Source organism: Opisthocomus hoazin, chromosome W (genome assembly GCF_030867145.1).
Source record: "Opisthocomus hoazin isolate bOpiHoa1 chromosome W, bOpiHoa1.hap1, whole genome shotgun sequence".
Classification (NCBI taxonomy): domain Eukaryota; kingdom Metazoa; phylum Chordata; class Aves; order Opisthocomiformes; family Opisthocomidae; genus Opisthocomus; species Opisthocomus hoazin.
In genome coordinates, this window is record NC_134453.1 from 47,408,942 (window position 1) to 47,430,208 (window position 21,267).

General features: G+C 43.7%; 1 protein-coding gene across 1 annotated transcript in view; it reads left to right on the forward strand.

The window, feature by feature from the left end:
• The window catches only part of LOC142365523 (protein Hook homolog 3-like), a 96,328-nt gene that overhangs the window by 16,731 nt on the left and 58,330 nt on the right, over positions 1-21,267 (forward strand). The window contains exons 2-3 of the mRNA XM_075446336.1: positions 860-945; positions 11,405-11,477. Of these exons, the coding sequence (XP_075302451.1) occupies positions 860-945; positions 11,405-11,477 (159 nt within the window). The remainder of the gene's footprint in view (positions 1-859; positions 946-11,404; positions 11,478-21,267) is intronic.

Genomic DNA, 21,267 nt, shown 5'->3' on the forward strand with positions numbered 1-21,267 from the left:
TTTCATAACTCGTGAGCTATTCTTATGATTCATCACTCTCTGGTTGTACTTTGAACAGGTACATCCTTCTTATGAAACAATAACACATTATTCAAAATCCTGTTTCTTAGTTTCTCTAAACCTAGTGTAGTTAAATTTAAACTTTTAACCATAATAGGGGTAGGGCTTTATTAATTTCAATTATCATTTCACATTTTGGTTCCCCTTTTTATTCCTTAGTATAACACTTGCATCTTGTATCTTAACCTCTATCTACAGATCATAAACTCTTCTGTATACAGCCCTTAATGTCTGTTACTATAATAACTGAGTGCTTAAAAATATTTGGAAGACTAGCAGCGTAAAGACCTGCTAGTACTCAAAGAATTATGCTCTTTTCCATCTCATATTATAGAGGAGTGATGTTTGGAGTACGTCTCTCTGGAACATGTAGGAGCTCTGAATGATCAGTGTTGTGTTGTTTTGTTTGTTTGTTTGTTTTGTTTTTAACCAGTTCTCTTATGTACATTATGTTGAGGAAGTGGGATTTTCAGAATGCTTAAATGGGAGAACACAAGTCTCACTGACTTTCAACGTTTTTCAGTGTGTTAAAAAATGCTTTCAGAAATCCCTTTCTTAGAAATATGCTGTAGTTGAGTGTAGTTAAGTTTGCAATGTTTTTGGTTGCAAAAATAAAGCTATTAAGCAAAGTCTCCAGTTTGTTTTACTGATTGCCATTCAATCTAAAACTTTCTACCTCTCTACTCATACAATAAATGTGTACGTTTTTATTCTAAGTAACAACAGCAAATAAAATAAGCATCAAAAGATTTTCAGAAGTAAAAGAAGAAAATCACTTCTTTTTTTTTCCCTTCTTCAGATCCAGACATTTAACATTGAAACACCATGCCAGACTGTGGAAGACTTAACGAATGGGGTCGTGATGGCTCAGGTGCTCCAAAAGATGTAAGAACAAATTTGTTTCGTGATTTTTGGTGTGCAAGTTTATCACTTGTACATTTGTCTGAATTTGAGTATATTTTCTTATTTTAAATTTGGCCAGTATTCAGTAAGTACTCAACTAAACTATGTTTAGCCAGTGCTTTTAATCTGGAGTACGGGTACTACTTTTTTCTCCAACTTCGATATAGTTATTTTAACAGCAGTTAATAGAAGACTAAAGAAAAATAGTACTTGGACAAGGTGTTTATCTAGTGCTAATATTATTGAAATGTAAATTGGGTTAAAGCTGAGCTTATATGTTCACAAACCTAAATTTCATCTTAAACATTTGAAGCCAGTGCAAGGTAAGTTATTAGCTTGGGACAGTATTTGAAGTTATAGTACACTGTATCACGTGTTAGAATTGCAGTAGATGGAAAAGATGAAGCTGTTAAAACTGTCTGTGTTACTGCTTACGCTTTTGCTATCACTTTTATGAGTGTTTGTCGCGTTAATGGGGGGGGTAACGGGAGTCTGATATTCAACTAGCCTGCCAGAGCCCTTCCAAGGACTTTCACTGAAACAGTTTCACAAAGTTGAAACAATAGGTAATTTATTCAAGCGACAGGTATCACAGATTCGGAATTGCCGTTGATAAATTCACTGTCTACAAAAGTTGAGCTCAAAGTAATAGTTTAGCGCTTTAGTTAACAATGTGTTCCCTGGGGTACGTCTGACAAAGTCAGAGGCGTGACTCTTACCAAAAAGGCATCCCTTCTTGGGGGGGAAGAGAGGTTCAGGCCCGTCAACCCGTCCGTCAGGTGAAGTTCTCGCTTGGCTCCTCCTCCCAAAGAGAGTTTTCAAGTGCCCATTTTTATATGTTTGGAAATCTTTTTGCGAGGTGGGACTAAGTCAGTTATTGTGTATCGATTGGCTCTTGGCGTGGAATGTCGTGTCGTCAGAAGCGGGACTCAGCAGTGTGACACGCCTTCGGAGCGGGCATCTTGGTATGTGTATTCGGGGGCCACCTGTGCTTTATCCAAAGCAATCTCTGAAGCAATCTCTGGCTGCGCAGCCTCTGCGCCCCACAGATCACTGAGTTTACAGCGATGGGCTATTCCCCCTTACTTTTGTCTGATAAGATAAGCAGCAGTTATTTACTTCCTTTGTTATCTCTTCGGCTCTTGACAACCTCAGTCCGTTTGTCTTTTGTCTTGCATTTGACAAGTCCAGCAAGGCCATCGATTACAGTGTTAGAGGGGAGTGAAAATACTGAACAGGCATCAAAAATAACTGAAACTGGAATTAGTCTTTCCAGGTCATGTCTTAGTTGTATTAGCAGGGCAGCATGGGCAATCTGGATTAAACAATAAAACTTCCGTGAGAAGGGAGCAAGGCAAAAAGCAGGATCACAGCTCTGGACTTCGGGAGAGCAGATTTTGACCTCTTCAGGGATCTGCTTGGAAGAATTCCGTGGAATAAGACCCTGGAGAGAAGAGGGGTCTAGGAGAGCTCATTGATTTTTTTTCAAGAATCGCCTCCTCTAAGCTCAAGAATGGTCTATCCCAACAAGCAGGAAATCGAGGCAAGTTGGCAGGAGGCCTGCATGGATGAACAAGGAGCTCCTGATTAAACTCAAGCATAAGAAGTGGTAGCAGGGAAAAGAGACCCAGGAGGAACACAGAGTCAATGTTTGAGTGTTCAGGGATGGGGTTAGGAAAGCCAAAGCCCACCTGGAGTTGAATCTGGCAAGGCACATGAAGGATAACAAGAAAGGATTCTGTAAGTACGTGAACAGCAAAAGGGAGTCTAGGGAAAACATGGGCCCACTGCTGAATGGGGCAGGGGACTTAATGACAAATGGCATGGAAAAGGCCGAGGTACTCAATGCCGCCTTCACCTCAGTCTTTCCTGGCAAGGCCAGGCTTCAGGAATCACGGCTACTGAAACCAGAGCGAAAGTCTGGAGCAAAGAAGACTTGTCCTCAGTGGAAGAGGATTAGGTTAGAGAACATTTTAACAAGTTGAACGCACACAATTCCATGGGACCTGAAGGGATGCACCCATGAGTGCTAATAGAGATGGCCAATGTCATTGCGAGGCCACTCTCGATTGGTCTTTGAAAGGTCATGGTGATTGGGAGAAGTTCCTGAGGACTGGAGGAAAGGAAATGTCACCCATGCCTTCAAGAAGGGAGACCCAGGGAACTACAGGCCAATCAGCCTCACCTCAATCCCTGGGGAGGTGCTGGAGCAGCTAATCATGGAAACCATTTCCAGACACAGACAAGATGGAGTGAAGAAGAGAGCGCCAGACTCTTCTCGGTGATGCCCACTGACAGGAGAGGAAGCATTGGCCAAAAAATTGAAATACAGAAATTGGAATACAGGAAATTCCATCTAAAGATTAGAAAATACCCTTTTACTGTGAGGGTGATTTGAACATTGGAACTGGTTGCCTAGAGAGCTTCCCTTGCTATAGCTGCCCCTGGTTTGAGTGTGATTTTGAGGGGCCTCTTCCATTCTTAACTATTCTATGATTCTATAAGCTGAATGGCTTTGTTTTGATAATGTAATTTTAGTGGTATGCAAGGGCATTACATTCTTAAAGGAAAGGGAAAATCACTATTATGCTGGATAATAATAAATTTTGATAAAAAACAGCATTCCAGTATATAGTCTAGGATGTTTCTGTATACTACCTGAATTTGAGAATGAAATATTTTGAAATGCTTATGTTCAAGTGTATTAACTGTCTAACCTTGACATCATGCAGAGAGTTTTGGCTTCTGGGGAACTATAGATAAGCATAGTAGTTGATATATTATAGTTAATATAGTAGTTAATCAGTAGTTAATATATATCTAGAACTATCTGTTTTCAGAGAGGTGTTTTTTTAACCTTTCATTAGAAGAAGGTTCAGGTAAGAGAGAAACATATCTGTTGTGGGAAACCCAAATAAGTCCAATAGCTTAGTAGTGGAAAAAAGATGGGTTTTTCAATGGAAGTTCTGAAGAAACAGTTATTTTACTGAAAGAACAAATATAGTCATCTGGAGATTTCTCACTTCTGTGAAGAAAGTGAAGCATTAATTATTTATAAAAACAATAAATGCTGTCTTCTGTATACTTTGCTTTAAGGGAATCTTTGCAATTGCAAATAATGTCAGCAGTCCTGGCTGCTTTAGAATAAGTGAAAAATCTTTTAAGTATTTTGTGTTGACATAAAAGAAGACAAAAGATAGAAATGGTAGTTATAATCCAACATTTAAAATAGCATATTCTTAAGTTTTCTGAAATGTGGCTATCAGTGTTAGAAGTCTAATAAGAAATTGCATGCTGTTTCTTCAATATTGTAAAATTCTTCCTGTCTTGCCTGCTAAAGTAGAAGAGAAGTTTATCACATAGATGGTAAGCAAGCTTAGTAAATTCTGTAAGAAGTCAAGATTTTTATCAAAATTGTCTGTAAATTCTTTGTTGGAGCACATGGTAGAGAAAAACATGATTGTGTTTGAATGTTCATCAGTCGTCAACTTGTGCAGTTTTCCTCATAGAGTGCAATTTCCATTTACTTCATGACATGTCAGCAATTGATAAGTGTCATAGTTTCATTGTTCTTTTGTTAGCTTTTAAAAATTGAGTAGTTCAAGGACTGGTTAGAATTGACAACTAAAAAAAGTACTATGCCTTGATTGTATACCAAAATAAAACCTGAATGACAGACCTCAATAATTTTACTGATAGTATTTTTAACTTTTAACCTATTACTGGTGACTTGGGATGCTGTGCCCCCCCCCCCAGTAAGCAAGAAAATCTACTCTGAGATATTGTTTTCAACTGTGATTTGAAGTGATTTCTTAAAAAGTATGTACCATGTGAATATTGTGTTTCTGTAGCAGCACTTGGATTTTATTTTTCCCTTAGCAATTGTCACATTGATATTGAATGTTAGCTTGACTTTCTTAGCGTATCCAGAGACGTTTAAGTAAAGATCAGCTAAGCAATTGCAAGTCTTCTGTCTCATAATTCGAGCCTAACAAAATTACTCTTTGGCAATCTTAACTCATGTCAACTCTAATTCAGATTTGCCACTTTGCATGCCTGTGTAATGAAGATATTAATTCTTATACATGGATTTAAAAATAACCTGGACTGTTTTTCTATTGAGAAAAGCTTTGGAGCAAAGGAGCTGCAGCAATGAGTTGATCTTAGAGTTCTAAAACAATGATAAGGTATGCATGATTTCTAAGGAAAAATATGATTGCTTCTCTTTCTGTAGTAGTAGTAGTGGATACCTCCAGTGGATCCTTGATGTAGCTATCAAGGGTAGCAAACATAATAGGCAACTGTGCCTCTGAATGTGAAAGGTGGGCACATAGATGTGGTCACTATGTTTGGTCTAAATAGTTGGTTTAAAAAACTGATAGGGGGCCAATAGACAAAGCCATTGTAGAGAATACAAAGAGAAAGCATTCATTGCTGTTAACAATTTGAAAAACAAATTTGAAACTAGTCAAGTTCTCTATTTTGCTGCTTCAATTCAAGCAGATACTACAGAAAGGATACTTATTTAATTAAGGTGGGAGTGTTCAGACAAATAAAAGGAGTTAGAATAGAACAGAGGAGTCAGTCTTTTCTTCTGTATCAGCAGCACTGTTTCCCTCTGTCCCAAGAAGGAGCACTAAGTAGAAGAAAGTTCACACTTAAGTAGAAATGCATAACAGCAAGGCAGGTGGGTGCTAGAAGTTATTCAGAAGTCATGCATTAAAGTTTAATAGTGAAGAATAAATTAGGCCTAAAAGCAATAGATTGCTATAAATAAGGGAACAGAGCCTGGATCGTAGGTGTGTAGTCTGTGACTTACAGGTGTCATCTTAAATGAAGAACTGAGAGTTTTTTCACCTCACTCTTCCAACCCTTCAGCAAGTGCATCTTAAAGACAAATTTAGAATGGACACTGGAGTACATCACTCAGTACAGCTGCCTCCAATTTAAGGTCCTCCACCAATGTGTGTTCATTGAGGCTGATAACATTAATTGCACTGGGGAGGGGAAGAGATTTCTGATGACTTTTCAGTGCATCAGGAATTTTATAATAATTGTACTGGGTCTGGCTGGGATGGAGTTAACTTTCTTCATAGCAGCCCATATGGAGATTAGATTTGTGACTAAACCAGTGTTGATAGCACACCAATGTTTTGGATATTGCTGAACAGTGTTTGCAGTGTCAAAGCTTTTCTTTTTTCCCACTCTGCCCCAGCCCAGCAAGTAGGCTGGGGGTGGGCAAGAGGTGGGGAGGGGACACAGCTGGGACAGCTGACCTGAATCAACCAAAGAGATATTCCATGTCATATAATGTTATGCTCAGCAATAAAAAAGAGGGGGTTGGTCTTTCCAAAGTAGCTGTTGCTCAGAGACTGGCTGGGCATCGGTCTGTTTGTGGGAGGTGTGGTCCGAACAGTAATGGAGTCTTACAACACATAATAAAATTAAGTTTTATTGAGGCAGTAAGAAAGAGGAACAACAACGTGCCCATACGGTGACTCACTCAATCACTGATAGCAAACATAGGATCATAAGTGATGCCATGGCTCCGGTGGACTGACAGGGACACTTGCTGTCCGGGTCATCTGGCGGCAACAGCTAATCATTCAAATGCCTTTTGAATGTGGGTAAGTGTCATGCTGCCCCTTGGCTCCACCAATGGCAGTGTGATTTCAGATAATCATGCTTTACATAGAATGTAGGCGGCATCCTGTCTTACGCTGACGATGTTGGTCAAAAGGCAGCATATCTGGGGGCAGGGGGTAAGCAGTCTGTCTATGCTGCCAATATGGGTCAAGGGGCAGGGTGTCAGGAGGTGGCAGGTGACTCCTTTTGCATTGTTATTTATTTTCTTTTTTTTTTCCTCATCCTCTCTTATTATATTGTTATTATCTTCACCCATGAGTTTTCTCATTTTTGTTCTTCCTTTAACCTCCCCTGTCCTGTCCTGCTGGGAGAGGGGGGAGTGAGCAAGTGGCTGTGTGGGTGCTTCGCTGGCTGGGGTCAGCCTACTACAATAATGAATCCATTTTTATAAAAGTCAGAAAAGCAGATTAATCTCTCCAGTGAAAATTCAAAACAAGGGATAAATTTAGTTATTAACAAACGTGAATCAGGCAAAGCATTGGATAGAAGTCTGAGGATGTTGGGCTTGTTAAATTTCCTGCACTGATCCAGTGATCTGGGCATATTGCTGTAGAACATGGCTAGTATTATAAGAAAATTGTCAGTTGAGAAGTCTAAACTTCCTATTCTTTCCATTTCTTTACTTCCACCGTCATGGAAAGGGTGCTTATTGAGGCAGGTAATTGTAGAAACAGAGACAAAACTAGGACAGTAGTTTATGGTGAGGGGCAGTTTCAGAGGGATTCTTAGTTCAGAGAAAGAACCATAATATTTGTTGACAATGAAAAAAGAAGTGGAAGAAAATCACTTGCTCATCACGTGATAGAACAGCCATCCTTTTGTGTTAACTGGCTAGGAAGGATCAGGAGCTCCTTTGATCTTGAAAGTATGTTGGTTTTGCTTTTTTTTTTTTTCTAGAATAAGATGTTATTCCAAGTCTATGAGGACCATCTGTATGAAACCATGTAGCAGAACTTCTCTGTAATAAAGCTACTGAAAGAGACTGTGGAAAAGGTTATGGACACCTTCAAAAGCTTTTCACCATTGTAGAACGTGATAAAATATGGTATAAACATGATGCAAGCAAGCAAGAGCATTTTTACCTACAGATACAGGTGTCACTAAATAAAAATTCTGAAGGACACATTTTCTTTTTATCTTAAAATCATCATCTTTGAAATTCAGGTTAAAGTACTAATGAATTGGATTCTCTAATGATAAGTTTATTTTATCTGAAAATATCAGCCTTCATTTTGGAGCTGAAATATTTTTTTATTCCTGATGATGTGAACTTCCCTTGAGCCTTCAAATGTGAAGGCTATCATTCCCTCCGATTAAAACAGGGAAGAAATGCAGTACAATTAATATGCCTGTATGCCATCAAAACTGTTGATTCTTCTAAGGAATGCAATACTTTAGAGAGTACAGATTGGAGACAAAGCAAAATGTTTATAGATTGGATGTGAGTGGGCTGTCTGGCTAACAACGTGCAGCTTGTGATGCTTCTAGCAGGTAGAAATGCCATAAATTATTACCTGGATAAGTTATCACAGACTCACAGAATCGCAGAATGGTAGGGGTTGGAAGGGACCACCGGAGATCATCTAGTCCAACCCCCCTGCTAAAGCAGCTCCAGCTAGAGCAGGTTGCACAGGACCATGTCCAGGAAGGTTTTGAATATCTCCAGAGAAGGAGACTCTTTCTCTTCATGGTGTGGTGTGGGTTTTTTTTCTTTACTGTAATGTTATTCATCGATGTCAGTATTTCTTAGCCATCTATTGGTATCAGTGGAAAAGAATAATTCTCTGTTATGCAGTAGAGTACTAACTTTTCTCCTTTCTTCCATCTCTGGAGACCATTTAGTATCTAGATATCTTTGGGTACTTTATCAGCTCCACTGGACTTGGTAGATACACAAGATGGCATATATTTTCATTTGTGTCATCTACTTATCTTGCCCCACTCAATTAATGAATAAGTGTTATACAGTGTAGCCTAGTTTGTGTGTGTTAATATATGCAGAATATAAAAGCAGGACTCATATCCCCAGTGGAGGAGTATGTTTGGGGGGTGGTGGTTGGGTAACGCCCCTTTTTTGCCATGTATTACGCTCAGTCCCTCCTAATCCCTTTGACGAGGCAACAGGCAGCACAGGAAGTTGAGGTCGGTGTATACTGGTTTGTTTTTGCTGCTCATTTCTTCTTACTTACTCATTTCCTTTGCTCCAGAGTGAGTATTCTACAGGCCATAGTCCATTTTGGGGTGTCCCTGCTCCGGTGTGACTTATCCATGGGCTGCAATCTTCTCAGAAGTATCTCCTTCGGCATGGAGTACCTCCTTCCAAGAGTGCATCTCCAGCCATGTCCCCAACAATGTCTCCTTCCATGTGTCTCCTCTATTTCATTTCTTCAAATACATCTCTACACATTTCTCCTCGCATGTCCCCTTATGTGTGTCCTCCTGTGTCTCCTCACATCTACATCTTTCATTTTGTGTCTCCTTTAGTGCATCCTCACATGGAATCTCCTGTCTCTAGTAGCTGCTGCTCTTTCTTAAATATGTTTGAGCAGAGGTGCCTTGTGCTCCTCTGACTGGTTGAAGTTTTGGCACAAAGTACGTTGTTCACATCCGTTTCAGAGCTGGCTGGAACTAGCTGTGATTGGCACAGGACAGTTCATGGCTTCTTCCCACTCAGAGCGCCCCTGCAGTCCCCTGCTACCCAAACCCTACCAATTATGCCCAATACACCATTTTTTAATGCTTCTATACTAAGTTTTTGATCATTGATTTGGTCTTTTGGTTTGATTATAAAGAAAAAGCATTGTTGATGTTAATTCTCATGATCTGAACTTTAGAACTTTTGAGAACAGAACAGAAATTTTGACAGTTGCATTAGGAACAATACTGAGGTGACTTCCCAACAGTGGAAGAAAGTATGATTGTTTTAGACTTGCTTGTTGATTACCCTCTTACAGTTCTCTTTCAGAGATTTGCTGGCATCTTATTTCTCTAGATGTTTCTAGCTATTATTTAATCTGGCATTGAGGTGCTGTAAAGAGAATTGTTATTGACACTTTTCTGACTACTGTTATGTGTGAATTACTTTCTGTCATTCATGAAGACCAGATGGGACACTTGCATTTAACTTAATTGCATTTCAAAGAGCCTTTCAAAAATGAATGTCCAGAGAGCTAAATAAAAGTGTAGGCAATCCATGACTTCTGTCAAGAAGGAAGTGAAGGTAGACTGATGATCTCTGTATCAGTCATTGTTATTGTAGCTAAGAAAAGCTTTTTAATCACTGTTGAAATATAGGACTCCAAGGGTGAACTGAATTGGTCCTGAACTCTAAATTTCACATTTTTTCCTCAACTGATGCCTTCCTTGTTGAATGTTGCATATGCAGTGTTAGCCATCCAGTTCTTCCAAGTAAACGTCTCCTTGTGGGCATTTCCATATTGTTTTCCATCTTGCTTTTCAGACTAGTTTTTTTTTTAAATGAAAATATAAGGCCAAGAATTGACATAACCGTGGCATTGCAGCATTGAAGGAGCTGAAAATGTTTGTGACCTACCATGGCCTTTAAGGCTAAGATGAGGCCGCTAAGAAAGTCCTCTTGGTTGTCTTTGCCAGTGAAGCACAGATAATTATGTCCACTTGGCGTCTCTCTGGAGAATACAGCAGTAAATTTAATAGTGTTTGGCAGCAACATGTGGTAGTTTAAGTCCAGAAATTAGGATTACTTTTTGTGAAACTTAAGTTTGGAGAGTGACTACTACATTGACTCTCAAGAGCCTTACCCTTTCAAAAAATGCCATTCTTTATTGGACTGTAGTGACTGTTTTTCATCTGAAATATGACTCTCCTTATGTTGGCATATTGCTTTAATGCCACTTATTTTTAATGCCTTATCTGTATTTAGTTCTGATCATAACACTCCTAAATCTGTGTTGTAGAATGGAAAATATTATTTCAGTTAGCATTAGGAAATGTTACCCTTTTAGATAATCTTGTCTCTGAACTGGGGGGAAAGAGGGAGGTAGTGTTAGTTGTCATAAGTAGCTCACGGAAGATGTGCAAGAGAGGAAGGGGGTTTATAGAAATAGCAGCATGATATACAAGCAATAAGTGCTCTCTTTTTCTGTGTCTATCTTGATTGCTTCATCAGAGTGCAGAAGATGGAAAATCCTTTAAAGAAAGGTAATGGCAAATCTTTTTGTGAAGAATTGCCATGAATAAATATTTGGAAAAACTGTCATGTTTAATGAAAAGTGTAACAGATAAATATGTTCTCAGTAGCAAATAGTTAATTCCAGTGCTGCTTTTAACATTTTTGAGTGTATGAAGGCAGAATATTTTGTTCACTCTCAAGCTTTCCTGTTTGAGTGTTGCAGCCACCATCTAGCAATGGTAATTCTTGATGTGTGGAAAAAACACCTTAATTTTACTAATGTTTTCAAGTGTTGCAAACATGGTAGTTTCCCCTGAGAGTTTAAGCCCCAGCATTAGCCAATGTAACATTAAGAAAGGAACACTTTCAGCTTTGAGACATGGAAGAAGTTTGCAAGATGCTTTCCAAGTGTTGCAGTTTCCTCAAAAGTATTAACTACCCATAGCATGCGGATAAAGCTGGGATATGAGCAAGGTGTAAATACTTAGATAAATGAATAATAGCATGATTCTGAACTTTTGTATGCTGACCATATCTATATAGGTAGTCACTTAAATCTGCCTAAAACAGATGTTGAGTCACTAAGGTATCAGTACTTCAAATGTGTGTTCTTAACAAATGTTCTAACTTTTTATGTATTTTCAGAGATCCAACTTACTTTGATGAAAACTGGTTAAACAGAATCAAAACAGGAGTAGGAGATAATTGGAGGCTAAAGGTATTTGGTTTGTTTTGCTTGCCTGCAAACCTGTTTATCAGTTCTTAGTACAATATTGTTTGTGCTTAAATAGTAATGTATTTTTAAATTACCACTTTGCTTTATAATAGAGTATGTTGAATGTAAGATGATTTTAGTTGTTTGTTACATTATTATTATTATCCTGTACTTTAATGAAGAAAAACAATCAAAAGTTGAGTTTTTAAATAAGTTTCAATAACTTAAGACGGAAAAATAAATCTTAAAATAAATTGTATGTTTAAATTAACATTTGAGCAATTGAGAAGTGTGAGTAAAGGGATTTACTCTTTATTGCAAAGTGTGAAAATGATTACTCTTTCAAAAAAAGTTTGTTCTCTGAGAAATGACTGCATAAAAATATCAAAGTAATAAGTAATTTATTTGCATAAAAAAAGCAAAATGTTTCTTTTTACTTTGACAGCTCTGCAAAATTATTGAGCTGTAGAGGAGAAAGTGGTGCTCTTCTGTTTTGTGTGTAATCAGCATGTATGTTAACAATACTGTATTTGCTAGATCATTTCTGCCACCTGGTATGCTAGTACATTTTCTTGATTCTTTCTTCAAGGCAACAGAAGTTTCGCTGGTGTAATTCAGGAGCATTTCGACTTAAAATCTGAAAGAACATAGTTAGCCATTTATATGTCATTGTAGCTTTAGGTAAAAAGTAAATTCAAATGTACACTGACAACGCTTGATGGGAAAATCAGGATATATGTGACTTCCTAAAATGCCATTTCCAACCTAGTTTCCTGGGGAAACAATACTGTTATGATTTGTCAGTTCGTGTCCCATAAATTCACCTTGTTCTGGCATGCAAAAGCTTTTTTGAACCTGTTTCAGCCATGTTTGGCAAAGGGCTTAGAATTCTGAGATGTTTTAGTTCTTGCAGGCTTATGAACATCAGTGGCTTAATAGAGAAGCTGCACAAATAAGTGCTTTATGACGGCAGTAGGGAGGACTGCTGTTGTACACATTTTGGTTTAGCCAACAGACGTGTCTGTATTGTGTGCACTGCCTGGACTTATTTATAGAATGTAAAGCGAAGAAAATCTAGGATTATGAAATAAATGTAACAGACAATTTTAATACTGCTGAATGGCAGCACAGCCTGCTGGTGTATCCACCACTCCTCCCAGTTTGGTGTCATCAGCAAACTTGCTGAGGGTACATTCTAACTCTTCATCCAGGTCGTTGATGAAGAAATTAAACAAGACTGGGCCCAGTACTGACCCCTGGGGGACACCACTAGTTACCGGCCTCCAACTAGACTCAGTGCTGCTGATGACAACCCTCTGAGTTCGGCCATTCAGCTAGTTCTCAATCCTCCTCACCGACCACTCATCCAGCCCACACTTCCTCAGCTGCCCTAGGAGGATATCATGGGAGACTGTGTCGAAAGCCTTGCTGAAGTCTAGGTAGATAACATCCACAGCTCTCCCTTCATCTACCCAGCCAGTCATGCCATCGTAGAAAGTTATTAGATTGGTCAGGCATGATTTCCCCTTGGTGAATCCATGTTGACTACTCCTGATAACCTTCTTTTCCTCCACTTGCTTGATGATGGCCTCCAGGATAAGCTGCTCCATCCCCTTTCCCGGGATGGAGGTGAGGCTGACCGTCCTGTAGTTCCCTGGGTCCTCCTTCTTGCCCTTTTTGAAGACTGGAGTGACATTGGCCTTTCTCCAGTCCTCGGGCACCTCTCCTGTTTTCCAGGACCTCTCAAAGATGATGGAGAGCGGCTCAGCAATGACATCCGCCAGCTCCCTCAGCACTCATGGGTGCATTCCATCGGGGCCCATGGATTTGTGGACGTCCAGATCGCTTAAGCGATCCCTCACACAGTCCTCCTCGACCAAGGGAAAGTCATCCTCTCTGTGGGCTTCTTCTCTTACCTCCGGGGCCTGGGATTCCTGAGGGCCTGCCTTGGCACTGAAGACTGAAGCAAAGGCGGCATTCAGTAGCTCTGCCTTTTCCGCATCCTCCGTCACCAGGACAACCGCCTCATTCAGCAGCGGCCCCACATTGTCCCTAGCCTTCCTTTTGCTGCTGATGTAGTTGAAGAAGCCCTTGTTGTTTTTGACATCCCTTGCCAGCTTCAATTCCAGGTGGGCCTTGGCCTTCCTCGTCGCATCCCTGCATGCTCTCACCACGTTTCTGTACTCTTCCCAAGTGGCCTGCCCCTCTTTCCACAGTCCATGGACCTTTCTCTTCCACCTGATCTCCGCTAGAAGCTCCTTGTTTAACCATGCAGATCTCCTGCCTCCTTTGCTCGATTTCTTTCTCAGGGGGATGCACCGCTCCTGAGCATGGAGGAAGTGACATTTAAAGAGCAACCAGCAATCTTGGACCCCCCTGCCTTCGAGAGCCGTGTCCCATGGGATTCCTCCCAGTAGCTCCTTGAAGAGGCCAAAGTCAGCCCTCCTGAGGTCCAAAGTTTTGATCCTGCTTATCGCCCTGCTTCCTCCATGCAGCATCCTGAAGTTCACCATTTCATGGTCACTGCAGCCAAGGCTACCTCCATCCTTCACATCATCAAGCAGTCCCTCCTTGTTTGTTAATACAAGGTCCAGCAGAGCGCCTTTCCTTGTTGAATCCTCCACCACTTGCATCAGAAAGTTATCATCGATGCTCTGTAGGAACCTCCTGGATTGCGCCTGCCTAGCTGTATGGTCTTCCCAGCTGATGTCAGGGTGGTTGAAGTCCCCCATGAGAACCAGGGCCTGTGACTGTGAGGCTGCTTGCAGCTGCCTGTAGAAGGCCTCATCAACCTCTTCCTCCTGGTCAGGTGGCCTGTAGTACACACCCACTGTAATGTCACCCGTATGAGCTTGTCCCTTAATTCTAACCCGTAAGCTCTCAACTTGTTCCTCATCTGCCCCCAGGCCAAGCTCAATGCATTCCAGTTACTCCCTCACATACAGAGCAACTCCACCACCTCTCCTTGTTGGCCTGTCTTTCCTAAAATGTATGTAGCCATCCATGACAGCATGCCAGTCATGCGAGTTGTCCCACCACGTTTCTGTGATGGCGACCAAGTCGTAGCCGTCCTGCTGTATAATGGCTTCCAGCTCCTCCTGTTTATTGCCCATACTACATGCATTGGTGTAGATGCACTTGAGCTGGGCTGTCAATCTCACCCCTGACCCTGGCACGCCAAGCCTGGGCTCATCCCTAGTGAGCAGGGCGATGTCCCCTTCCCCCTTCGAACCTAGTTTAAAGCCCTCTCAATGAGCCCCGCCAGCTCGTGGCCAAGAATCCTTATTCCTCTTTGCGACAGCTGGACTCCGTCTGTTGCCAGCAGGCCCGGTGCTGTGTACACCTCCCCATGATCAAAGAAGCCAAAATTTGACTGATGGCACCAGTCCCTGAGCCACCTGTTAACCAGGTGAGTTTTCCTACCCCTTTCAGTGCTGTTCCCTGCCACTGATGGGATGGAGGAAAACACCACCTGCGCCCCCTGACCCCTCAATCACAGAATCACAGAATCACAGAATAGTAGGGGTTGGAAGGGACCTCTGTGGGTCATCTAGTCCAACCCTCCTGCCGAAGCAGGGTCACCTACAGCAAGCTGCACAGGACCTTGTCCAGGCGGGTTTTGAATATCTCCAGAGAAGGAGAATCCACAACCTCATTGGGCAGCCTGTTCCAGTGCTCCGTCACCCTCAGAGGGAAGAAGTTCTTCCTCATGTTCAGACGGAACTTCCTGTGCCTCAGTTTGTGCCCATTGCCCCTTGTCCTGTCACTGGGCACCACTGAAAAGAGCTTGGCCCCATCCTCCTGACACCCACCCTTCAGATATTTATAAGCATTTATAAGGTCCCCTCTCAGCCTTCTCTTCTTCAGGCTGAACAAGCCCAGCTCCCTCAGCCTCTCCTCGTAGGAGAGATGCTCCAGTCCCCTCACCATCCTTGTAGCCCTGCGCTGGACTCTCTCCAGTAGCTCTTCATCTTTCTTGAACTGGGGAGCCCAGAACTGGACACAGTACTCTAGATGAGGCCTCACTAGGGCAGTGTAGAGGGGAAGGAGAACCTCCCTCGTCCTGCTGGGCACACTCGATGCACCCCAGGATCCCATTGGCTTTCTTGGCAGCCAGGGCACACTGCTGGCTCATGGTTAACCTGTCGTCCACCAGGACGCCCAGGTCCCTCTCCGCAGAGCTGCTCTCCAGCAGGTCCACCCCAAGCCTGTACTGGTGCATGAGGTTGTTCCTCCCCAGGTGCAGGACCCTGCATTTGGCTTTGTTGAACCTCATCAGGTTCCTCTCTGCCCAGCTTTCCAGCCTATCCAGGTCATGCTGAATGGCAGCACAGCCTTCTGGTGTATCTACCACACCTCCCAGCTTGGTGTCATCAGCAAACTTGCTGAGGGTACATTCTAACTCTTCATCCAGGTCGTTGATGAAGAAGTTGAACAAGGCTGGGCCCAGTACTGACCCCTGGGGGACACCACTTGTTACCAGCCTCCAACTAGACTCAGCGCCGCTGATGACAACCCTCTGAGTTCTGCCATTCAGCCAGTTCTCTATCCACTTCACCGACCACTCATCCAGCCCACACTTCCTCAGCTGCCCTAGGAGGATATCATGGGAGACTGTGTTGAAAGCCTTGCTGAAGTCAAGGTAGACAACATCCACGGCTCTCCCTTCATCTACCCAGCCAGTCATGTCATCGTAGAAAGCTATCAGATTGGTCAGGCATGATTTCCCCTTGGTGAATCCATGTTGACTACTCCTGATAACCTTCTTTTCTTCCACTTGCTTGATGATGGCCTCCAGGATAAGCTGCTCCATCCCCTTTCCCGGGATGGAGGTGAGGCTGACCGGCCTGTAGTTCCCTGGGTCCTCCTTCTTGCCCTTTTTGAAGATTGGAGTGACATTGGCCTTTCTCCAGTCCTCGGGCACCTCTCCTGTCCTCCAGGACCTCTCAAAGATGATGGAGAGCGGCTCAGCAATGACATCCGCCAGCTCCCTCAGCACTCGTGGGTGCATTCCATCAGGGCCCATGGATTTGTGGACATCCAGATCACTTAAGCGATCCCTCACACAGTCCTCCTCGACCAAGGGAAGGTCGTCCTCTTTGTAGGCTTCTTCTCTTACCTCCGGGGCCTGGGATTCCTGAGGGCCTGCCTTGGCACTGAAGACTGAAGCAAAGAAGGCATTCAGTAGCTCTGCCTTTTCCGCATCCTCCGTCACCAGGACAACCGCCTCATTCAGCAGCGGCCCCACATTGTCCCTAGCCTTCCTTTTGCTGCTGATGTAGTTGAAGAAGCCCTTCTTGTTGTTTTTGACTTCCCTTGCCAGCTTCAATTCCAGGTGAGCCTTGGCCTTCCTCGTCGCATCCCTGCATGCTCTCACCACGTTTCTGTACTCTTCCCAAGTGGCCTGCCCCTCTTTCCACATTCCATGGACCTTTCTCTTCCACCTGATCTCCGCTAGAAGCTCCTTGTTTAACCATGCAGATCTCCTGCCTCCTTTGCTAGATTTCTTTCTCAACCAGTCTCCCCAGTGCCCTGAAGTCCCTTTTGATGGCCTTGGGACTTCTCTCTGGGATCTCGTCCCCCCAACCTGCATTACCAAGAGGGGGTAATAATCAGAAGGCCGCACCAGACCAGGGAGCTTCTTAGCAACATCCCTAACCCGGGCCCCAGGGAGGCAGCAGACTTCCCTGTGGGGTGGGTCCGGTCGGCAGATCGGGCCCTCTGTTCCCCTCAGAACGGAATCGCCTATGGCAATGACCCTCCTTTTTTTCTTAGCTGAGGCAGTCGTGATATGTGGGGCTGACTGACTCGTCCTGGGCAACCCCCTGGATGGAGCTTCACCTTCACCCACATCCTCTGCGGCCGGTCCCTCACATTCCAGAGCCCCATACCTGTTGCTTAAGGGCAACTGGGCAGGTGAGGGAGGCCGGGAGGGGATTCGCTTGCCCCCCCGAGCAGGGACCCGTTTCCATTGCCCCCCCATCTCTTCGGTCCTCTCTTTCTGCTCGGTGGCAGAGGGTAGGGGGTCCTTTGCTTTTCGTGGAGCTGCCTCTGCCTCAGGGAGGGCAGGGTGCTGCCCCACCAGTTGATCTCCCTCTCACACTAAATTGCTAAAGCATTAGCAATGTCAGTTGTGGCTGCCTTCAACTCCAGTTCATATTGAAGTTCTAGCATGTCTGGCAGGGCAGCACTCAGTGGCAGCGTGACTTCATTCAGGCCGCAATATTTTACTGTTAGTCTCCACTTTCCATTAGACTTTAGCATTGGCCATATGGGACTGTTAAAGGGTGAGCAAGTCTTGCTTATCACTCCTTGGCTCTCTATTTGACAAATACCTTATGGATGGGGATCAGGGTGTCTTGGTTGGTGCGATATTGCTGCCGGTGCGCTGTTGTGGTAGCGACTGGCACCTGTTGTTTTTGACCCTCAGCAACCCCACAACAGAAGGGTCCTCCAAGAGACTGGGCAAAGCAGGCAGCTGTGTAATTTCCTCCATTTCCAAGGCAGCTATACCAAAGGCCCACCAGTACCCTTTTGGGTCCTTGAAGTTCCCTCTCCTGAGGTAGTCTGTTCCAAGGATGCATGGGGCCTCTGGGCCAGTCACAATGGGGTGTTTTTGCCACTCATTCCCAGTGAGGCTCACTTCAGCCTCCAACACAGACAGTTCTTGGGATCCCCCTGTCACTCCAGAAATACAAATGGGTTCTGCCCCTTTACTGCTTGATGGCATTAAGGTACACTGTACACCGGTGCCCACTAGAGCCTTATATTATTGTGGCTCTGATGTGTGAGGTGTTATGGTTTAGCCTCATTTGGCAACAAAGAACCACGCAGTTGCTGTCTCACTCCTCCCCCCTTCCCGGTGGGAGGGGGAGGAGAATCAGAAGGAAAAGGCAAAACTCGTGGATTGGGATAAAGACAGTTTAACAGAATGGCAAAGGGAGAAGAAAATAGCAACAACAGTACTGATTAAAAGAATATACAGAGTGCAATGTTCTCATCGCCCAATGCTTAGCTTGCTCCTGAGAAGCAAAATCCCATGCTTCAGCCAGCTCCCCATATAAATACTGAGCATGACATCACATGGCATGGAATATCCCATTTGATTGGCTGGTTTGGGTCAGCCCAACCAGCTTCTTGTGAAAATTAACCCTATCCCAGCTGAACCCAGGACAGCAGGCCATCAAATCCACACAGTCCAATAAACCCAGTTGTCCCTTTACTCCATCTGGCTGGAGGCAGGGCTCCTCTAATCCTGGTCATAGTATTCGTTACTCACTTCCTGTAATAATGACTTAGAGGTCCCTTCAAGAGTATCAGAAGCAAGATCAGGCCTTCTACTCTGTCTGGGGAACTGCCCGCTGTAAACTGGAGCAGCATTTTTCATAGAAGAATCTCCTTTTGTGGTTGTTTTTCCTTTCAACTCATGCACTAGCGCCTCCAGGATTGAGATAGGTTTTCCATCCCACTGTCCTCTCTGTGGTCATGCAGGTAAAACCACAGGGTGCCCCATGGTGTATACCTTCTATATCCTTGCTCTTCAGCAAAGAAACACTTACTCCTAATAGCTTAGATACTGGTCCATGCAGGTGGGGAGTAGGACATACTGTCTTTGAGTCGCTGGACCTTCCAGGACAATTTCTCCACAGCTAAGACAAGGGAGGAAGAGAGACTTTCTTCGTATTGCTGCAGTCAGCTGGCCACTTCATCCGCTGTTGGTGCCTCTTCACCTTTTCAGTCTATTATTGCCAATGAGTTGGTGTATATCGATGGTGCACTTTGTACAACTTCTGCCACATGGGTCATGTGCATTGGGCTTCATCTGGGTCTGTGGGTAACTGCTCATTGCCCGGGTCATAATAAACCATCTCCCGCATGGCTAACTCCCTCTGGTACTGGATACCTCTCTCCGTTTTGGTCCACTTGCCTGGATAACATACAACATCCTCACTGAAGGGATACCTTTCCCTCCCACCTGAGAGGAGTCGCCTTCAGCGGCTGAGGACTTGTGCCTTTTTCCCAACGGCCTTGTCAATGCCCCCTTCCCTGGCCAGGGATCCCAGCTGCTTGGCTTCCTTGTCCTCTAATTCCAAGCTACAGGCCCTGTTATCCCAGCACCGGAGCAGCCAGGTGACAATGTGCTTGCCTGGGTGGTGGCTGAAATCTTTCCGCATGTCTCGCAGCTTGTTCAGGGACAGGGACTGGGTGATGATCTCTGGTTCTGCCTCTTCCTCCTATTCTTGTGACGGCCCTAGTTCATCGTCATCCCGTACTAGGTGAACTGATATTTTTGTATATTTCTTTTTCTGTATAGGGGCAACTGATACTGGAACGGGTTGGTTTTCTGGTTCAGCTGCAGTGCCTGTCGCGGGAGTTGGAATAATCGCAGTGCCTGTTGGTTCATTTTCACTCTCTTCTCCCTGAGGGCGCTGCACAGTATCGAGCAGTGTTTGGTAGATATTGGCCAGGGCCCAGCATAGTGCAGTAATTTGTGCCTCTTTGGAATAACCACAGCATTTTTCTTTCAAACATTCTATCACTTTATTAGGGTCCTGCAGTTGTTCATGAGTAAAGTTCCAGACCATTGGAGGTGAGTAGTTCTCTAGATACCTGCCCATATTCTCCCACATGCCGTGCCACCTATTACTGTACTCTCACATAATGAGTCATATTCCTAGATTGCTTGTTAAATTTAAAAAATTTAAAGACCAGAAACACATTCAGGAGACATAGCAATAGGAACGTGTTGGTTTGTACATCCCAAGGATATTCAAAATTCTCAAGAACTATTGTAATTAGCCTGTAGGAGAAGGGGAAGATGAAGGAAGTTCTCTCCCCCCCCCCCTCCAGATTGGCTCTCCAAGGAGAAAAGGTTAAAAGTGTAATTATTAATAATTTCCACTAGATGGCTCCTGAAGTATGAAGATGACAGCAATACTGACTACAAATACAATATTGGTCTTACTATCAATGATTTTATCATACCAAAAGACAGTGTTATACCATACACCAAAGTGGTAGCCTTAATCCAACTCCCGTAGCTGATAAACAGCACATAACAGCTCTGAGAAGAAATGAAGCAACATTGTGTCCAGTGATTATTAAACTAATATAATGAATGCTTGTAACAAATACAGCAAATTTGTTTTAACACATTCTGGTCAGATTTGTTGTTATCTCTACCCTTCGAGTCCCACATTGAGTGCCAAAAAGGATTGTCGTGGTTTAGCCCCAGCTGGCAACTAGGACAGTTACCAATGTCTCTGAATGGCTCAGCTTTGGCCAGCAGTTGGTCCATCTTGGAGCAGGCTGGAACTGGCTCTGTTGTACATGGGTGCAGCTTCTGGTGTCTTCTCATAGAAGCCACCCCTACAGCCCCCCCCTCCAAACCTTGCCATGTAAACCCAGTACACCATCCTTGCTTTTACCTTCTGTATGCTTCCTTTTTGTGTTTGAGCTTGGCCAGGAGCTCCTTGTTCATCCACACAGGCCTCCTGGCGTTTTTGCCTGACTTCCTGCTCATTGGGATGGTCCTCTCTTGAGCTTAGATTAGGTGATCCTTCAGTATGAACCAGCTTTCTTGGCTGCCAGGGCCTTATCTCATCAGACTCTTTCAAGCAGGTCACTGAAGAGGCCAAAGCCTGCTCTCCTGAAGTCCAGGGTTGTGATCTTGCTTTTTGTCCTGCTCCCTCTCCTCAGGATCCTGAACTCCGCCATCTCATGGTCACTGCAGCCAACGCTGACTTTGACCTTCACATCCCCAACAAGCTCCTGCTTGTGGTTGAGTATGAGG